The 22,159-nt window shown below is 38.4% G+C and overlaps 1 protein-coding gene across 1 annotated transcript in view; it reads right to left on the bottom strand.

Moving 5' to 3' along the window:
- LRP1B (LDL receptor related protein 1B) overlaps positions 1-22,159 on the bottom strand; it is a 637,314-nt gene that overhangs the window by 259,319 nt on the left and 355,836 nt on the right. The window contains exons 7-8 of the mRNA XM_030454074.1: positions 20,174-20,431; positions 4,531-4,693 (exon numbers count right to left, since the gene is read on the bottom strand). Of these exons, the coding sequence (XP_030309934.1) occupies positions 4,531-4,693; positions 20,174-20,431 (421 nt within the window). The remainder of the gene's footprint in view (positions 1-4,530; positions 4,694-20,173; positions 20,432-22,159) is intronic.

The raw sequence follows: 22,159 nt of genomic DNA, 5'->3' as shown, positions 1-22,159 counted from the left end.
CATGATCATATCACAATCTCTTTCTGTATGCGTTTACAAATGTTGTGTGAAAGAAATAAGCAGAACTTGTGGTTTGTTTGGTGTTGTGTTTTGTTTTTTTTTTTATATCTACAACTTAGCAGAGGGAAAAGCTGATTAAAAGATTTATTCAAATATTTACATGACACACACTGGTGCAGTATTAAAGTGTGAGCTTGCTCCTTTCACAAATCTTGTTAGCTGTCTTTTCTCCCCATTTGCTGCTAACACAACTCTTAAAGGCCAGTTATAAACTCAGCTCCCAGTTCTATTACTTCAGGCTTTAATTTGTGTCCCTCCTCCTCCTCTGCCCCTCCAACTTTGCCTTCCTGGTGGTTCAGGTAGGAGGCATCTAACCCAGTTCCTCACTCCTGGATATTCTCTACACTCTGCTCCACACATCCTCCCCCATTCCTGCTTTGCTCTGTTCATCCTCTTCATCACCCCACCCTCCTTAACTCTTTCTCTATACATCTCATTCTGCTTGGAAAAGTTTTGCAAGTGGCTGCCAGCTCAATACCCTCTGTGTTTCAAATGCTCTCCTGAAAATTCATCTTTCATCCATCAGCCTGGGAAATACAGTAGAAAATTATGATCAGCATCCCAGTGTCAGAGCCATCATTACAAGTCACACATTACTGGAATCAGGAGCAGCCCTGGGCCAACAGCCCTACCTGCTCCTCCTTCCTTTCCCCATTTCTGGCATTCCCAGAAGAAGTGGAGGAAAAACTCAATAACTCTGATATACATATATTTATATTTATATTTATATGTAACTCTAGGTATGGTAGATGCCTAAGCAATAAGATCAGGACTGATTTCCAGTGCTCCCACTGGGAGGGAACTGCAGAAGGTCCCTACTCTGATCCTTTTTTCTTTTGTAACCTGTTGCTACACACTCTCTGTCACCCCTGTGGTGCAAAGGAAGGCAAAACATTTACTTTGAATGCTGGTAGTAAGTAAGGACACATATTTACAGTATAAATATGTAGATGCACCCAGTTAGCAGTACATTCTACACTCTTAATTCCTCAGATTCCTGAATGCACCCAATTATCAGAGAACTTTAGCAACCTCCATTTGATTCACTATTAATTATTAATAATTAACTACAAGAGGATGCAGAGACATAAAAAAAATCAAATGCTTTGTTTATAGGCATTCAGCTGGTTCATGGCACAGCTGGCAGAGAACCTGAATGTGATCTGCTCTCTTGTGAGCTTTAAATGTGTTCCCTTCCCTGTCACCAAGGTATGGTGATCACAGACTCATGAATACACAAGCTGATTGCCCAAGCAGCTGAAATCCTTTAAAAAGTCATTCCCCACCAGTACAGCAGACCTACACTGAAGACCACAGCTTGAGATAAAATCCCCCTAACTCAGCCCACCATTTTTTCATCACTCTGCAGAACCATCACCAGTCTTACACCAGCTTCAAGGACCAGTAAAGGCAACAGCTTCTGTTTCCTGACCACTGAGGATGTCCCAGATTAACAGGTATCAGAACTATGACATGCAGACATAAGAAGCCAATAATCTCATTTCAAAAGCATCTGATAGATGATACATTGCTCTTTTTTCTCCCACTCAGTTTCTCATTGCCACTTTTATTTCCTACTAGCCTTGTTCCAGCTTTTCCACCCATCTGTGCTTCCCTGACACACCTGGATGCTGAAGCACTCACAGTGACCAGCAGAGACACAAATGTTCCCTCTGGTAAAGGCCTCCTAGACACAAATTCAACACAGATATTGTGCCCAAACCCTCTAACTAGGTAAAGTATATGTTCAGTTTTGGGGAGAGGGGGTTTTGATTTTTTTAGGTGGGTTTCTATTAGGTACAGTTTGGAATAAACAAAAAATTTCAGATTGATAAAAGTGCTGAAATCCTAAACCAAAGTACCACGTTCATTTTGGAAGCATAACAAGCCTGCTTTTTTCAAGAGGCTTTTTTGAACAGCAGAATCTTTCTTCACTCACTTTAAAAGTTCAGTCTTTGAAGGATAACAAAAGTTCTTTCACTCACTCTATGATACAGACTAAACTCAGCAGCTCCAATCCCATTGCAAGCTGATATAATAATACATAAACCCATCACCATTAAATATCTAACAAAACTCACAGGCACAGAGATGTGGAATTAATCACACTCAAAATACATTCTTGAGTCCAGCAAGGGTAACCATTTGGAATTAAGATATTTCCCACCAGTGCTTTGGTTGTTCTACCCATAAGTGCAGAATTTCTGGTTCGTGTAACAACTAAATGTACAGGTGAACATGTAAGAACAACAGGGCTTGACCTGGAAGTTTATCAGAGAAATAAAGGCTTGTGATGAAGCTCTGAATTCCTGAGCATAGGAAAAGTGCTTCTCTGTTGTGCAAGTGTTCCTTCAGCTTGTGAAACCACACTGGGGCCAATAAACATCCTGTGACCCCAATGCATGGCACAGGAGCAAACACCTCATAAGGTGATTAGATTCAATACTTAACATGTAACTGTTACAGGATATAAACCTCCCAGAACACCTTAGGCTTCATATTTAAATAAATTTTAAAAATAATTTTTAAAAAGTGATTTATAATCATAAACAGTACATAAACATATAGTACATAAACATGACTGCCTTAAGAAGCTGCTGCACACACACTTTTATGTAACTCGTTCAGTTCTCAACTTGCAATATTGTTTTTAATGGATGTTTTTGTGATTCTTTAAGCAAAATTACAAATCCAAGTTACCTAGACAGCAATGTAATGCTAAAACTTTGATATAGAACTATTTCTCAACCACTGTACGAAAGAGTAAAGCAAAAGCAGAAAATAAAAATAAATTTAAAAAAAGGAACAAAACATTTTTAAGTAGCCAGAAGGCTGTTTGATTATCTGCATTCTGTACCAAAACCCAGTCACAAACAAGCAGAACTAATATATAGTCTGGGGGCTTAAGAATGAAAATCTATATTACGTATGCAATGTATCCAATTAACAAAACACCATATGTCAGATAATTATTAAAACTGCCAATAAACCCAGTAAATAAATGAGTGCTGAAATGCAAAACATGATTTCTGATAAAACTTTTCTACCCAGTGTTTCCATCATGAAATAAATTGGTATTGCTCTATAAGAATCACACAGTGAAACATCATAACCACTTCTGGTCCTTCCTACAGGCAGCACTTACACTGACACTCAAAGAGCCACTGTTCCTCTTGAGGATGGCACTGGAAACTATCTGAAAAAGGATGGTTTGTAGCTTCCAGATAATAAAAAACAAAAAAACAATCTCTCTTTTTCTGTTCCACCCCTCCTCCCAGAGCCCAAGTGTTGGCTGTAACTCAGAGCCCTGACAGATCAGATCAACTAATGACAAACTTTGGATTCCTTCAGCAAATCCAGCCAAGGATATGGAAGCAAACATATAGAAAAAGGCTGCTGCTGGAAACCTGAAAGCTTCAAGCTCTTTCAGATCCCAACTCGCAGAAAATCAATTTATACATGAATTTTTAGTTTTCTTTTAAACCAGCTCTGCAGTCAGATCAAGTCAGGCTTACCATCTGCTGCAGACAGAAATACAGCTATATTCCCTTATAAAACTTCTTTGTCAACTTTACATCCAAGCTGTTCTTGTCAGCATTGAAGTCATTGGGATAATGCATTTTAATACTCAATCGGGCTTTAAATAAAGAGTGACAAAAGTCCACAGATGGATGACAAGCTGTTCTACAGTAAATATTTTTGTATTTCTTGAGAAGGGACTTATGGCAGTTTAGGACATATTCCATAAGCCTTTCAGTCTAAACTACTCACAAACTAATAAAACCAAGATGAAATCTGTGGTCTAAATTCAACACCAAAATTTAGTTTTTAAATTAACTTGATTCTATTTCTGTGCCTTTTAGTTATGGTTTAGTTCATGTTTTGCTTGAAAACTTTTCCCAGCTGCTGGCCATTAGAGAATTAAAGACCTTTAGTACCCTGTATTTTAAGCAAGGCTTTATTCCCAAGTGATGCTGAATGTATCTATGGAAAAGAAAAAGCAAATACAATGTGATTTTACCATTATAGCTGACCTTCTAAAGGAGGGTAAAAATTTTCCAACATTTTAATGTAATTAAAGTTGTTAAAGCCATTTCCAATATTTATGCAAGTGAGGGGAAACACTAGAAATAAAACCTCAACATTTCCTTTTCCACACACTCGAGTTTGAAACAATTTACAGAAAAACAAAGGCTGAAAAAAATCTAATGACAAGTATGACAAAACTGGTTTTTTTCAATTTTGATTTGATTTTGAGAAGTCACAAGGCACACATTGCAATTAATAGTTAACTACTTGCTACAAGCTCACTACCCATTATCATTTTGCTATAGCAACTATGTGAGAACTTCAACAAAAAGTGAGAAAAAACAGTTTTTCAACTCCTGAGTGAAACAGATGCACTCTATGCAGTCACAGACAAGCACACACCATATAAAATAAATCCTAAAGCAGATAAAAAGACCTTACCCTGACGTTGGATCAAGAGCTATGGCCTTAGGGTTACTCAAATCCAGCTCGATGAGGGTTATGCACAGGGACCCGTTCTGGTTGCAGGCAAATATCCTATCACTGATGTGATCCACAAAGTACCAATTCCCAGTGATCCAGTCAATTGCTATTTGCTGTACGTCTGCCAAGAAAAAAAAGAAAGAAAAAGTTGCTCAGAAGTGCAACTATAACATGAATAACTCAACTCCTTCAGCTGCTTCACCAAGCAAACAATCTACTCTGTTACAGAGCTCAACCTGGTTGTGCATATATATTTTTTGTGGTATAAATAAGGAACCCAACTCTCAATGCATACATATTGCTTGGAGAGGATTCTTCATTTTTAAGTGCAGGAGTCTGATTGCAACTCCAAGGGCATAAAGGATACACATTTGTGTCTCTGAAATATTTTGGGGTTTGTGCATTTTTGATGCTATATTCAGAAGCAATGTGAGTGAATGAGGGTGCACTTGTGACAGAGGGGCTGGAAAAGTGGCTGTGGCTGGCTGGTGGTACCAGATGGCAGTGGGAAGGCAGCATCTGAAGCCACTTGAGTTCTGAAGTTAGTGTTCCAGGATGTCTGTCACACCATGGGGATGCTACACTGGTAATGCTTAAAAGAGTTTACTGGATATCTTTGAAGTAACTAAAAAAAGACAAAATCTTCACAGAAATTAAAAAAAGAAAACAAAACAAGTGCTTAGACATGTAAGTATTAACCCACTATATATACTGTGTCCAGTTCTGGGCCCCTCAATTTAAGAAGGATATTGAGGTCCTGGAGCAGGTCCAAAGGAGGGCAACTGGGCTGGTGAAGGGACTCAAGCACAGACCCTATGAGGAGAGGCTGGGGGAGCTGGGGGTGTTCAGCCTGGAGAAGAGGAGGCTCAGGGGAGACCTCATCACTCTCTCCAACTCCCTGAAAGGAGGTTGGAGCCAGGGGGGAGTTGGTCTCTTTTCCCAGGCAACTCTCAGCAAGACAAGAGGGCACGGTCTTAAGTTGTTCCAAGGGAGGTTTAGGTTGGATATTAGAAAGAATTTCTTTACGGAGAGAGTGATCAGACATTGGAATGGGCTGCCCAGGGAAGTAGTGGATTCTCCGTGTCTGGAGATATTTAAAAAGAGACTGGATGTGGCACTGAGTGCCATGGGCTGGGAACCACGGGGGGAGTGGATCAAGGATTGGACTTGATGATCCCTGAGGTCCCTTCCAACCCAGCCAATTCTAAGATTCTATGATATATACAAAACCAGACATGGGTATGCAAGCATTAATTTTCATTTAAATGATTTTTTTTTTTTTTTTTTTTGGTAGACCTGGGAAATATGGATGCTGCCAGATTTGTGATTCAACTGCAACAATAAGTAGCATCAAAGTTACACTGTGGGACCCATACAGATGAGTTTCCTAACAGTAAAACAAGTTTTCCTTCTCGAAACACAAGGGCAGCTTCACAGCTACCTATCGCAAGGGTTTTGAAGCAGTCAGTTCTTTTTCTAGTGGGATAAAGAACCCCCTTTTTGTAAATGTCTTCTAAATCTGACATTTTTCTCATCAGTCATCCTACTCGTCTTACTTACAGTATTAATTACAATAAAAAACATCATAAAGAAGCACAAAGAACAAACTAAGATTTCTTTACCTCCTATTCTCATTGGCAGTACTGTATTGATACCACCCAGACTAAATTTGCTATTCTTACATTAATAACTCAATAACATCCTTTCCTGTTGAATATTTTCAATGAAAACCACCAGCGGTATTTTATTTTACAAAAGAACATTCATTAAATTAAAATGGTTTTGAAATCGTGCTAACCTAAGTTGTGACCGTTTCCTAAAGACAGAAGCCAAATGTAATAAAATATTATTTCACACAGAAGCTTCATTGGGATCACTTCAGGTTTTTTTTCAGGTTTTACAAGTTGAATTTTCAGGATTTTCTTCCCCACTCTACCCAGAGCCATCTATGGATTTGTACCACCACATACATGCTGCACTGGGGAATATGAAGCAAACTCAACTCAGAAAGAAATAGTAATCATTCAATTTTTTACAATAACTTAAGGTTTATCAGTCATACATTTGCTACATACTCTATATGGACAGGGAGAATCATGGGTTGTCCTTCAAGGTACAGGTAAGATAAACAAGATTTATTCAATAAAAAATGAGGAATAGTTTCCAGCTGTATTTCATCTCAGCCATCCCATTACACAGTTCACTGCTGTCTCTCTCTCTCTGATTTCCCCCCTTCTGCTACTCATTTTCCTTTAAATTTTAAGTGAATATTATGCCTTTTCCCTTCTGATAGATCCTATTACAAAGATATGCTGAGCCAGAAGAAAGAAATGCTCCATTTAGTCCTGCATCCAACCTCCAGAGAAGGCCAATGTCAGGTGCACTATGAGCCATATATGAGCCCTAATATACTTCAGACAACAGGGGAGGAAAAGGATTTTTTTTTTTTTCCTTGTCCAAACAAAACACACAACCTGCTTTTAAAAAATATCAGAAAACCTCTTTCCCTCTGGAAATCAGCAAGAGTTGAAACATTTTCAATCCATCTGCTTTCCATTTTGAGAAGTTGGATTCACAGAATTAAAGGTTTATGGTTCACCAGTTCGATGAGGCTTTTGAAAACTGAAGATGGGTTTCCATGGAATAAAAGCAATTTCGAAAACATTATTTATAAAGAATGAAAGCTACAAAAGAGATTAAATTTTAAATATTTTAGAGATGAAACTAGCAATTTCATTTCAGTAATGAGAACCCTGGAAGACTTTTATGCCTTGGAGAGTGGAAGAAGAGGAGAGAGCTTACTAGAGGAGGGTACAGTTTTCTTCTTAAAGTGGAGGAAAAGTACATATGTATAGATAAATGAAATGGCACACACATTATTCTGTTAACATAACAATATTCACATTTAAAATGTGAATTGAATTAAAAATTGAATTAACCTGGTATTTTATATGGAAAACAAGGATAATTTCTTGGAAGCCATATTAGGGATAACAACTTGCATCAAATAGTTAAATCTGAGCTTGTTTAGCAATCCAGGGAAGTCAGATATCCAGAAGCAATTTCTCACCATAACCTTAGTGTCCAAGATTTCAAAAAGCATTGGTAGCTCTTCACACCTATTTCCCTGATGCCCCTTCCCCTGAAGATTGTATTTGGGAAGGACATGGAGGTACCAGCACTACAGGCTATTTGTGAGACCTCAGCTCATCACAGCTGCATTCCTTGTGAAGTTCTTCATTACAAAACAAGCCATGCTGAAAGACTCAATCATAGTTTCAAAAAAAAAAAAAAAAAAAAAAAAAGAACATTAATTCATATTTTCCTTTCCAAGCCTCCAGCATGAAATGGAGGAGAGATCTCACACTCTTGCAAAGAACACTCAGATCAAAACCAGACCTTCTGGGGTGGTCCATCACTAATCCAGCAATTAACCTGGCCAGGTGATGGGTGGTACCAGTTGCATTTAAGAGTTACAAACATGCATTGGAGATCCCATTGATCTGCTTTCAGCTTTGTCTTTTTTGTACCATGGGCTTTGCCGTGAATTGGAATCATGAAGTTTCTCACAAAAGAAGCAGTTTATAAAGAACTGTCCAAATCCACTCCCCCATAAAATTATATTCTATGTGAAAAATCCACTTAACTAGCAGAGAACAGGTTTTTTATGAATCAAATTGTTAATCTCTATGGTTTTGCCAGCAGCTATGCATTAAGCTGCTTTGAATGGCTCTCCAGTTCCCACAGAAGTTGAGTGCCCTGTGTACCACAGAGATAAGGTTTTGGTTGCACTGCAGACTTATAATATTATATTATATCTTAATACATATATATGTGTGTGTATATCTATATCTATATATATATATGTATCTTCTAGTCCTCAAGAAGTTACTGAATCCATTTAATGCCTATTTCTAGATCCATATATTAAGACCCAGTATGTACAGATGTCTACTCTACTCACATTTTAAAAGTAATTGATTTTTTTTTCCCTTTCATTCACACTGTTTCAGAAATCTCTAAAAAGAAATCCCCCTGAAAACATTTATTCTGAGCAATATATTATATATATATTGAGGGATTTCCATTAGAAATAACAGTTTCCTTGCAGCATTTCTGCCAAATGCAATCATCCTTCCTTTATTGCTTTTTAAAATCTAGGATTTCCTCTTAAGGCCTTCATAAGGATATATAAGAAATCAAATAGTTTAAATTCTAGTTGAAGACATCATGTAAACCATGGACACTAGCAAAAGTGTAGCTTTTGTACACTTTTTCCATTTATTTTTTTCAAACATACAAATACTATTATACCCATAGAGAAAATGGCAATTCTTTATGAGGGTGGCTAAATCTTCAAAGGATACTGGAAATGTAAGTTTTGTGGACAAAATAGAGTTCATGAAAATCAGAGCCATACTGAATTCCTACTTTTACTCTAACTTTCAAACATGTATCTTGTACTCTATGCATTACAATAATTATTATAATAGACGTGTAGAAGATGTGAGTTAACAGAGGAGAGGGAAATGCAGTTCCATATTCTTGTATCTGTGCTACAGTAGTGATCAAGAATTCATCACACACAGTGAATATAAAAATCAACAGATTTCATTTTTCCCAGATGTTGAAGAAAGACTAGAAACAGAAAAATTGAGTAAACTTCCTCCATTTTTGCACTTCACTGAAAGCATTATTTTAATGTGATAAAGGATCTAAGATCCTTTCACTACTCAGTGAAGATCAGAGTAGTTGGCAGCTTTTTTAGAACCTTTTGAGTGAACTGGGAAATGCTTTTAGATGAAATTTAATTAAAATTAAAATTGCTCGGTGCACATATGCTTCAAACTGTCTCTATTTTAAGGGAAAGAGTTTCTGCAGCCTTTTATGCTTGAAATTTTCCTTGCTCTGAACATGACTCTAATGAGGGTTCCCTAAAGGAACCTGGAAATCTACTCAGCATTCAAGAAGGAAAATGTCATTGAAAGTTACCATGGGATATGAGAACAATTCCCATGGTTTTGTACCTTTACAAATAAGCAAATTAATTAATTAATTAATTAAATTAATCAGTATTGATATTTTGCTTGTATTTTCACAAGTGTAGATAGATTTAAATGTTTAAAATAAAAAACCAACAAAAACCCCACTTCATTTTTGTCAGTTTTGTTTTGCTGTTTTGGCTTTTTCTTTTCCAAAAGTTGATCTCAAAGGAATAATAATTTTGATTTATCCAGAAAGAAATTATATTTTTTTTATAACCCATAGAGACCTCTTCTGATGAATGTAATATTCAAACTTCCACCAAGGAATTTCATGCTGTGTTCTGGACCTGCCTGGGGGAGATGAGAGGAGGAAAATAAGTTTAAAAAGCAGAAGAATGGGGATGGGGAGGTCCTGTGGCTCCTCCTCCAAACCACCAATGCAGAGGGAATTCTTCCTGCTCCAAAAGCAAGTACTTATTTTATAGAAATCTTTGCAGAGAGCAGCTGAGCATTGTCACAGGTAGTCAGGTTTGCTAAGAATCACTTGTTTATTCTGTTATACAAGCTGGGTAGCTCTGAGGATTGTGCAACAGTTGGTTGGATGTGTGGCCATATGCTAAGGGAATAAACACTTCAGAGAAGCCAGAGAGGATCCCTGTATTAAACTTCCAGGAGCTTAACATTTCTGTGATGAGCATCCTGACACATGGAAGCTGTCACCTGGTCCCCAAGGGCAGTGCCATGCAGGAGTGCAAGGCTGGAACTGCTCAAGTGCCTCCTGTCACCTTCTGGTCCTTCTTGCCCCAGAGGCCATGACAACAGCTCTGCAGGTCACCTTGGCGTGTCCACATCCCTTACTCTACAACTTGGTATTGCCTCCAGGGCTGACTTTCATAAACCAGCCTGGAGTAAGGAGGAGTTGGTTTCATTGTGTTTCAGGTAAGGAAGCATCTCCTGCATCTTTCTGAGTCAGGAGAGGTGGGACAGAAACAAAGGTGAAATGAAAAGATTAATCTGGAAGGCAAAAGCATGAAAAACGGGAAGATAAAGATTAAACAAAAATGGAATAACATCATTGAGACTTTATGCTTTCCTCCTTGTTTTCTCAAATTTCAGGTTGCCTTTTTTCCCCCATATATGTGCAGCTTAATTCTTCATGACCAGAACACTGTTTCTGAATGAAAACTGAGTTCTTAGCAGCTGAGGCTTTGTGAATTGTGCAAGGTAAGTAAATGAAAACTGTGCCAGGCATGGACAGACCTGTTAGCTGAATTTAATATCCATTTAGAAAAAAAATAAATAAAAAAAGAGAGATATGAAATTACATATTTGCAACGGAGCCAACAAAATTTGTACCAAAGCAGCAGCAGCAGCAGCAGCTTGGGGACAGGTTTTTTGCCCCCATTTGAGCAAAAAGAAGTTTTCAATAGCAAGACAAACAGTAGCAAGCCTTTCTTTTTCTAAAGTAGCCAGTAATGGTGAGACCAACTAAACAGTAGTAAAACCACTCTGAAATGAGAGTCTGTGAAATCAGGAGTGTTGCCTACACTGTGCCTCTGAGGACACCACTTCTATTTAGCAGCCCAGACACCTTATACTGACTCTAGGGCTTGGGAAAGTTTTGCTGGCACAGATTTTTCTGTGGCCCTTCTACTGACAACAATTTTCCATAATTATGCCTGCAATCCCATTTAAATATATGCTTTTTATTACAAATGTCAGCACTCAATAAGTTAGGCACACCAGTGGCTGAACTCAGCCGTGTCCTAAGTGACTTTTGCATACATTTAAGAAAGAAAAATCAAATTAAAAATAACCATCTCTCTTTTCCAAATGACTCACCCTCCAATATCTAATTCCTTAGAATTAAATCTGCCTTCTGAGATACTGTAGTGCAAAACTTAAAACATAATAACTTTAAATAAACACATTAAAGAACCTGGACTTAAACTTACTCAAAAGAAAAGAAAGCTTTTCCTCTTTTTTTTTTTTTCTTTTTTCGTTTTCTGAGTAAAAAAATTTACATTTCAATAAATTGAGTTACAGTCAAAAATAAAGTTGCTATTTTTCCAAGCCTACAGGATATTAGAAGATACTGCTTTGAAAACCTGTAAAAGTGAACATTTAGACAATGGCAGTTTCCCCAGGATGAAGAGTTTTCAAAAATATGAGCTTAATCTAAATATTGTTAATACTTAATGAAAGTATTGTGGTATCTCCTGAAGACACCCAGTCTCTCAGAGATGCACTCAATGCAGTCACTCAGAGATTCAAGCATTTGGCTTCCAGCTAGGTACAGAAGAGAACACATCTAGGAACTTATTCTCTATTGGCGTTTCTCTTGCAGTTTAAAATTTGATTTTTATCTTTCCCCTGGATTCAGCCCACTTACTAAGCAAACAAAATCCAATGCCTGAAATTCCCTATAATTTATGAGTTTCTCAAATTAGCAGATCCATACTTTTCCAAGGACTCCACAAAGACCAGGACACAGTCTGGCCTACAAAACCCCAGTTGGTCTTCACATTGATGCAATAAAATCCAAGTGGTGATGATGAGATAGTTGTGGGGCTTCTTAAGCAGAACAGCAGATAGCTCTATAATTTCCTACTTTACTCTTTTACTTTCTGCCCCTGTACTCAGCCCTGGTGAGGCCACACCTTGAGTCCTGTGTCCAGTTCTGGGCCCCTCAGTTCAGGAAGGAGATTGAGGTCCTGGAGCAGGTCCAAAGGAGGCAACTGGGCTGGTGAAGGGACTCGAGCGCAGATCCTATGAGGAGAGGCTGAGGGAGCTGGGGGTGTTCAGCCTGGAGAAGAGGAGGCTCAGGGAGACCTCATCACTCTCTACAACTCCCTGAAAGGACGCTGGAGCCAGGGGGGAGTTGGTCTCTTTTCCCAGGCAACTCTCAGCAAGACAAGAGGGCAGGGTCTCAAGTTGTGCCAGGGGAAGTTTAGGTTGGATATTAGAAAGAATTTCTTTACTGAGAGGGTGATCAGACATTGGAATGGGCTGCCCAGGGAGGGAGTGGATTCTCCATCCGTGGAGATATTTAAAAAGAGACTGGATGTGGCACTCAGTGCCATGGGCTGGGAACTGCAGCGGTGGATCAAGGGTTGGACTTGATGATCTCTGAGGTCCCTTCCAACCCAGTCGATTCTATGATTCTATACTCAAAATACAATCTAACTCCATCTGAGCTGTTCCACCTACACTTTGCCTTGCAACAATCCTGTTGCATATTTCTTCTATTTCCACAGAGATTGACATTTTCAGGTTGGTTTTTGTTGGTTTTTTTTTTTTTTTATGGCTTAGTTTCTTAGGATGCTGTGAAGCAGAAGTCAGGCAGCAACGTGTTCTGAAGGCAGACACATTGTAGTACATTGGCGGAGTATGAATACTGGGTAGTTCCTGAGAAATGCAAGTTTAAGGATAAATACCTTCTTTCCATTATGAGCCCAGGGATCTGCAGAAGGGTAACAACTCAAAATCACACCTTTCTCTTCTAACAATCCCACTGGTTACCAAATATTCAGGTGTGATATGATGATGGTGTACCCCACGTATGCTCAAGTCAAAAATTTTAAAGCAGAGCAGCAAAATCTGGTCCTAGGTTTTTTTTAGTATGCTTCTTCTTAAACTCCTGTTACACAATGATTCCACCACACAATGCATTAAGTTCCTTGAATGACTAAAATGACTGAAATTTTGTTACTGAGTTTTGAGCCACAGAGTTGGCTGTGATGCCAGCAGGTTCAACAAGCAAGGAAAAAGTGTGAAACAACAAAATCAGGGCCTTAAGAATGACCCAGTCTTCTTATCCTGAGGATTATGATTTTTATGGGGATTTTCTGACATCAATTTCATGCCAGAAAGTAGTAGGAATAGTTGAAAACCATAAGGCTTCTAATTTTGGTGTTACTGAGCTTCTAACACATTGCCCAGTGACTGTAAACTTGTAATGGGGTCCCAGTTGCCTGCATACATGCTGAACAATAAAGAGAGATTTATAGAGGTAAAAGTCTCTTTTTTTTTCTTTTTTTTCTTTTTTTTTTAAATAACTGCACATTCAAAAGCTTCTTAGAAATCTGCTGAGACTGTAAATCAAACCCAGTTATTTACTTCAAAGCAGTTAAGTCATCCACTGTTAAAATTAAAGCATAATTCAGCTGCAACAGGCATCCCATCAAGCCTGTGGACTGAGAGAAAACGTGAGGAAAACCAGGTGGCTACAGGATGCCTCTTTAAACCATCTTCCACCAAAGGCAGAAGTCTACAGCTTTCCCCCTTCCTAGGACTGCCTGCTTCAGATACCATGGTCAGACAAAAATAAAGTCACTTGACATCTTCCCATCAACAGGCTGAGCAACAGATTATTTCAGTTTTCAAAGATATGTCACTAAAATACAGAGTTACTTCTGCAATGAGGGAAATAACTTCTAGAGAAAGTTGAATACCAGTGGTAGGCAACTGTGCTTTAAGGGATGTTTTTTAGGGGATAATATAGAAGTAAATTATCTTTGTCAGATCTTGAAGTGAGGCTTAGGCAACCCACACTGCATCTTTCTCATAGAAAGTAACATTGGTCAGACAAAAGTTGTTCAGAGGATCTGGAACATGCTGTAGTTTCTTGCAGGTAAAATTCAGGTCATATTTTGCATGGCAATTTCATTTTGAGCCAACTACAGTTACTATCAGCAAAATGCAGTCTAGACAATATTAATATGCACTACAGGACATGACTTAATGCTATAAATCAATCCATTCCCTTTCTCCAAAGGGCATTATTATATTCAATTTTAATCAGAAGCTAATACTGACCATAAAGTATTTCATTTTGATATATAGATACATCCAGCAAAAAAGTCTTTATCTTCATCTCAAACCTATTAGTGGGAAAGGAGAAGACATTACACTTTTCCAAAAAAAATTTTTTTGCTAAATTTTATTACAGAACCTGTTTATAAGATAACTTAAATCTGCATATGGAGTTCAGTTTAAATCCAACTGGTGAATTAGGAATTCTACTGGAAATTTTTAAAATACCTTCAGTAATAAAAAGTGGAAACAGCACCGTTAGCAAATATGTCTGATACAAAACCATCTCAAATACCTTACTAGATGAGATACTTTTTTTTTTTTTTAGGGTTGCTAAGGAAAGGAAAAGAAATGCCTTCTTTTATCAAAGAACATTAAACTGCATTCTTCATCCTACTCCCTCCCTTCAATAGAGAAAAAAACAAAATAAAACCCTACATGTCTATTGCCTATGAAAGCTGACTACCAGCTGACTGCAAGAGATGCAGACTGATTTAATCATAATCATTCCCTCATCCTCCCTTTCTTCCTGTCTGTCCCTTTTCTTTTTTTTTCCCACCCATTTATTACACCTTTCCAATAAAAAAATGGTAACCCTTGAGGAGAAGACTGTTACTTATTATATGTGACCTGGCCAACAAAGTGGACAGCTGCCCATCATTGATGCCCTGAAAAATCAAATAGTTATTTTTCTTGAGAACTTACTTTCAGTAATGCAAGAAATAGAAATAAAACATGGGTCCAGAGTTCTGCATTAATTATTTTCATATCAAATTTCAACCAGGTGCCAGGACATTGGATTTAAAAAAAAAAAAAAAGAAAAGTATTTATTTCTATCACCATCACTATAGTGGCAGGATCCAAGTATAGGTTTACCTGAGCACTCTCCTCAAATGGAATGGTACCAGAGATTCCACTAAAAAGTCTCATAAACCACTCCAAGAGCTGGCACTGGAGTGGTACCACTTCAGTAATATGGCTCTAACTCAGTGCTCTTATATTTGCAGAACCTGAACATTACTTTCAAAAAGCTTCTAAGCCCTTTCCCAAACTGGCCCCTTTAGAAAGTTTTGAGGCCATAATCCCACCTTTTTTCAACCAAGGAAGTCTTATGTACTCTGTGCTAACTACTACCTGGTGTATCCCCTACCATTTATGTGCTTGAGCTTTTAAACCTCCCAGCATCCCAGTGCCATATGGAAATGCTGTTATTCTCATTTACATGTAGAGGGGAAAAGACAAGATTCCTTGCTAAATGTCATTCTGTAAGTCTCAGGGAAAACAGTGCTCTCCTAACTCCCAGTATATTGTCTTTCTTCCTAAATCACTCCTCCTTTCATGGAAACACTAAAAAGAATTTTACCAACACTTGCAAAATAAAATAAAGAGGAGACATGAATATCCATTGCCTTCCTCTCCAAGGTCCCCTCTGCAAGAACACTCTTCTCTTCCTTGTAGAAAAAATTTTTGCCTACCCTCATGTTCAATCACTTGTGTTGTGAGTGATCCGAGAGCCAGCAAGAGCCTCAGTGTGAGGGCACAGCAGGAACATGGGTGCTGCCCCATCTCTGCCTCTTTGTTGCCCAGCATCCTCCCAGCCAGCTCCCAGCTCTGCCTTGCACAAAGCTTGCCAGAAAATTTCACAGTTCAAGTGAAAGAAAATTTCACAGTTCAAGGGAAAGTATTGCCATTCTTTTCAGAGCAGCTATCTTCAAATATTTATTTTTTTTTTTTTTAGCTGAACCTCACCACTGCCAAACTAAATTACTACAGTAATTCTGAACATAGCAAAATAGAGGCTAATCATTACTAGGAAGAAGCTAAGGAGTGAGAAAGCAATTAGGGGGGGCAGATCTCTAGCAGAAAACAGGAATGTAATGAAAAAGACAGTATTGGATCTTGGTTGAATCCTCTGGGCTCCCTGTCAGATGGTCTTAGCAAGCAACCACATTGACTAAGTGGGAGAGCCAAAAAGTCAGCTTTGGTTTGTGATCACGAGGGCAAGGAGAAGGTGCTGGGTCCCACAAGCACAGAGACACAGATACTTCTCAGCACTTGACCTACAACCCTTCATATCCATCATCTGTCTCCAACCTCTGAGCCACTCTTCCCTTGTTCAGTGGTAGGGAAGGTGAGGGAAGGCAGCCAGGTTAAAACTGAATTAGTTTGGAAGGAGTAAGAGGCTTCTTTTCATCCAGATTGGTCCTGTACAGAAACATCTGCCAACAGAAATGCCTGTGTGCCTTCCAAGGTGAGGCTGGATCAACTGTCTGGAGGTACAAAACAGCAAGAGGTAGCAAAGCTAAAGAGAAGCACTGCAGGATTTGTACTGGTGTACTGTGATAACTGAATGCCAAGAAAACCTGAATCAAATACCAGCCAAGCAGAAAATATCATGCTCTGAAGCATCATCCCAGAAGAGATTTTGTTATTTTCAGCAGAAGAATAGCAGCTAAAACCCAGGCTGTACTGCCTGGTGCTTGTCTGGAGAGCACAGAAGGTGTTTGGTACTTGTAATGATGAAGACAAAATATGCCTGCTAAAGTGAGCAAGAAGGAGATCCTGTTATCCAGAAGATGCTGCTCTTGCTGATCCCCCATTCTGACACACAAAAGCATTAGTGCAAGACTACAGCATGGCTTTGGAAGGGCAAAAAACCATGAAAGACTTTCCACTCTTGTGCCATTAAAAACAATTTTTCCTATTTTGGTCCTAAAGGTAGCACTTTACATAAGTGATTGCTCCTGAATGTCTCTCTGGACTGCGAGCCAGTATAAAGCATCAGGCATGCCTGTTGGTTCCACCAGCCTGGTTTCTATGAGAATCTTCCCTGAAAGCCTAATTGGCTCTAACACTGTCTGGGTAAATCTTTCCAAAAAGGAAAATTTCCATCTTCTCTTCCAAAAACTCCTGGGTCATAAAAAACCAAAGAGGAAACAACATGGCAATACCTGTGCCTTGGCTAAGACATGAATGCCTGTGCTGATCTGACCATGTCTACAGAAATCCATCCTTATTTAAAAAGATGAACCTACCAAAAAAAAAACTTCCCATGATATAACAACTCCTAAAAACCTGAACTGAAGCACACAGAACGCTGTCACTGGGGTTGTACCCCATTCTCCTGCAGCAAGTGACACCTGGGAGCAGGATCAGCCTCTACACCTCCTTTACCCTTACACAGAACAAGGGACTCAAACACTGTAATTTCTACTCTTCTGCGAACCCAAAGCTTGTGCTCACTATGCAGAGATGGCACGATGTGGCCAGCAAATTTCTTAGTCCCTTCTTTCCTTAATGTAGCCTTTCATCTTAAAATATGATCTACATTTATGTTCCTAACTACAAGACTTCCTTGCCTTCACAAAAACAAGCACTTTGAATAAGACTATTTCAAGAAGCCCTCATTTTTTTTTTTGGATAACTGATTTCTGTACCACTTGTTGTGCCACTCTCAGATGAGATGTGTTCTTCTAGATCACAAACATTAAGATTAGAAGAATGGGATAAAATAGCCAAAATTTCACAAACACCGCTAAGAACACATTTTATTTTTTTGCCTAATATTTTCTAAAAATACCTTCTTTCTGCTAATACACACAGAAGAACTTTCCTATGAAGAACACACATTTAAAATGTGAGTAACTCCATGGATATGATCATTTACTTGGCTTGAAATGCCAGAGAATGCAATTGCACATGAAAATGATTGGGCTGAAATTCCTGACAGAGTTAAAAGGAATTAATTTGCCTCATCAGATGTAGTACTACATAATGGAGGAAAATCTCAGAAGTCACCTGATAGGTCAAAGAAGGTGGAGGGAAGAAAGGGAAGAATTTAAAACTAAAACTTAATTTTGCAGTAGCCACAAAATGATCTATCCAGACATGCAGGTAACACCCCAATGCTGCCATGTCCTTCCAGACATTATCTCCAGATATATGTCTGGAAGAGAAGATATTAACCATATGATAATTTCTGCATTGAGTACTAGGGAAAAAAATTAAGAAAACAAAAATCAAACAAACCAGCCAAATCCCAACCAAGAAATGTGCAACAGATGAGTTCTGATTAACCCTTCAGAAGTTATTCCTCTCCTAAGGATCAGCATGGTGTCCATGCTGTCTCTTATCTCAAATATCCCAGTGAACCAGTCTGTTGAGTCACTGCAGAGCTGTGGGCAGGACAAAAGCAGCTTTCACACAACTTGTCCCTCTGAGGAGCTTGGCTTGGGCCCTGGGGACTGACACTGCTCTGCTTCAGTGATCCAAGAGGAGCATCTCTGGATGTGTGTCTGGAAAGAACATTCCCACAGCTCAATCTGCTTGAGGTGCTCAGTCAGAACTCCAAACAGAACTCCCAGCAACATCACTTGATGTCTCCAAGCACTGTTTCCCAAACCAAAATTACACAAGAAGTTGGAACAAGTCTCTGAATCCATTCATGTCCACGGGAATCTCCATTCTGCATTTAAACAAGACTGAATGATTACAGTGAAGTTTCAAAAGAATATTAGAGACCTCAGGCTGATGTGTACCCTCACTATGAGAAATGACCAGGTCATTAATTCCAGGCACCCATCATTTCAAACTTTCAGTTTACAAACAGATGCACGACTGCAGATGAGGACACTGCAGAGATTGTTGCCAGTTCTGTCCACAGGCAGAGAACAGAGGGAGAAGAATGCAGGAGAGAACTGGTGCACTACAGAACATGTGAAAATCCAGAATATCCACCCTGATGACGTAGATAAGGGACAGAACAGACACAGGTACAGTCTGATACAAAACAAATATTGCTAAACTCTGTAGTTAATGGGATTGTTCTCACTAAAAAGACAGGAAAATCAAAGATCAGCAGCAGAGTGAATTTTAAAATACACAGATACCACCACCAAGATTTTTAGAGCCCTTAGACATCTAAAGTATGAAAAATCCTTTAAATCACAACATTAAAGAAAAAAAATCCACTCAGTAAATTAGGAAAAATGCAAAAAAACCCCTATACTTTGCATCTTGGATAAGAATCCTGTAAAAGTATAAAAGTTACATTTAGTGGTGTTAAAAAAAACCCAACATGAAACCAAAACCCTATTCTTAGGTGCTTCTTTTGTGTTTTTCCCCTGTTTATTTATTTATTTTTCTATTCTAGTAAATATCTAATTAAGAAAATTGCAGATTTTTTTTACTGCATGTGTAAACAGAGAGCTGTCAGTTCATGAGATTGTGTCAGTGGAAGAACACCTCCTCCACAGGATAACTGTGTTTCACAAACTGAAAACCTGACGGAGAAATAATGCTGTAAATGCTAAAGACCAATTCAATATGATGAGTTTAGTACTTTAAACGTTTTCTTCATTGCAAAACATGTCTGCAATTTATTTCCAGCAAGTCAGGAAATATTTTATTTTCAAGAACCGACACATCTCTGACAGCTGACAGCAAATGTGTTGAGCATGTGCCTCTTTAATTCACTGTAATATTGTCCCAGTAGCAAAGAATAATTTTCAAGGTTTATGTAGCACTACTTTGCCAAAGAAAAGGAACCATTTTACATTTCTCCTGCTGCACTGCTGGTTTTGTAACTTCCACACATTATACTATAAAAATGCTCATCTTTAAAAATGTGCAGTGATACAAATAGTGCAACTCTTCCTGAATGTATTTATATGAGTGAAAAACACAGAAATGTTTCACTATGAACAGCAATATATCAAGCTCCAGACCACTTCCCAAGGCTTCTCCAAGTGTTGGTCAAGACAGACACCACTGGGTTAGCTAGAACACTATCAAATACTTACTGTGGAGGTACTGGGCAACATTTACTATCCACTCATCTGCTAACTGGCCAGCTTTTGTCATCTTGCTACACTTCAGCTGACTTGAAAGATCTCTTGATTCAATCCAACAAACTGTGTCTTCCTTGTAGCTATAATCCAGCGTCATAATTGCAGATCCTTTCCCTGGAGTCCGGGCAGAGGCTTTGCTCCCATTAACATGTAACACCTCAATTGTTTCAGAGCTTGTAATCAGAAGAAGGGAAGGGCTATCAGCAGGCTCTAAAAACAAATCAAAGAGAATTTAAAGGGTTAACAGACTGTGCACACCGTATTTATCTCTTCTGTTTTAACGTAGATTTCATGTTCTTACCTGCATGTTTTAAGAGAGATAATAAATTGGGTTTGGTTTTATTGTTGTAACTACCATATATTCCAAATGACTGGTCTGTTTGATCCTGCTGTTCCAATAGTTCACAGGATTAAAGAAAATTAATTAGCCTAGCCCCACAGCTTCTGCTTAATTCCAAGGATCATTATTGCGACATTTTTCATGCCTAAGTCATAAAATGAAATACAAGTTATGCAAATCATTTCTACCCAGATTCCTGACATTTCTAAAAAAAGGAAGGCCAGGAAAATCTCCAGAACATCTGAGTACACGTGAAATAATGAGGTACTTTTCATATAAAAAAACCAGATGTCTGTAAAATAGGACAAAAACTGAGGAGTGGATGCTACTAAAAAAACCCAAAAAGCAACCTAGAAAAACAATGCTATGAAACCTGCATGAACAATATTATTTGACTAATAATACTTCATCAGCAAGTCTCACTAAAGAGAAAAAAAAGCTTCAGTAAATACAATGCTCAGTGGTCTCACTCACGCCCACAAAAGTAGGTGTCCAATTGTGCTCTTTGGTACCATCTACTTTTATTTTAAAATCCCTTCCTTTTTTTTGGGCTATGTAGGAAATCCATTTGCTATAATGGATCAGCATGTATTCTTTCTGAAGTGGGTTTCATTTATTCTTTTCCTCTTGTTTCTCATTCCATTAAGTATACTCTCCCTTGTAATATACTCTTTCCCTCCCCAGAAAACCCCATGCTGACATCTGCAAAACTACATTTCTGCAGCAGTCATCAATACATCAGACATACCCATGCATAAAAATTTCTTTTCTAAATATCAGAAGGCACCTAACTTCAAACTTACATGTGAAACAACCCCTTGCAGTGTAAGCTACAAGTGAAGCTGCCTGGTCTTGGTTTTTTTTTATTGGGTTTTGTGGAGTTTTTTTCGCCAAAAAGAAGGCAGTTGGGTTCTTGTTAAGCACTTTTTTTTATTATTATTTTTTTTAGGTTGTTTTTTTTTTTTTAATTAAGCAAATAATTTTTTAATTGACCTCCCGGATAGGTCTATTTCCAATCAACAAGTGGCTGGTGTACACCACTCTCTCTTGTCCCCCTTTTGAATTCTGCTACCAATCAAAAGGAGAGAATCAGACTTAAAGAGCTTCTATTTCTATCAGGTGATAGAACCTTTCACCCCTGAAAGTTCCCAGACTGATACAAAAGGTGTTTCCATCTGTATCCAATAAGTTTTAGGATCTTTTTCCATCTAGAATCTCTGTACTCAACTTTTCCCTTTCCACAAAATCAAGCAATTGCCCAGTTCTCCATTCAATCATGCCTTTCCCAACCAGAAGCAGTGTGAAAAATCATTTATTGTATTTTCTCTTGTATTCATTGTTAGGTAAGATACGTCCACTTTTCAGCAATCCGTAAATCCTACCCAGGAGCTGTTTGCAGTTACCAAGCAGCATGAGTCTGAGGTTGCAGCAGAGAACCATCCCCTTCAAACAGACCCTAGAGAACCTTTCAGTACCTGATGGGGCTATAGGAAAGCTGGGGAGGGACTTTTTATAGGGGCATGGAGTGATAGGATGGGGGCAGACAGTTTGATGTTGAAAGAGGGAAGATAAGATATTTTGAAGATATTTTTTCATAT

This window comes from Calypte anna, chromosome 7, assembly GCF_003957555.1.
Source record: "Calypte anna isolate BGI_N300 chromosome 7, bCalAnn1_v1.p, whole genome shotgun sequence".
NCBI lineage: Eukaryota > Metazoa > Chordata > Aves > Apodiformes > Trochilidae > Calypte > Calypte anna.
The sequence above is the reverse complement of the archived record's forward strand: the minus strand, read 5'-3'. Positions and strand labels throughout refer to the sequence as shown.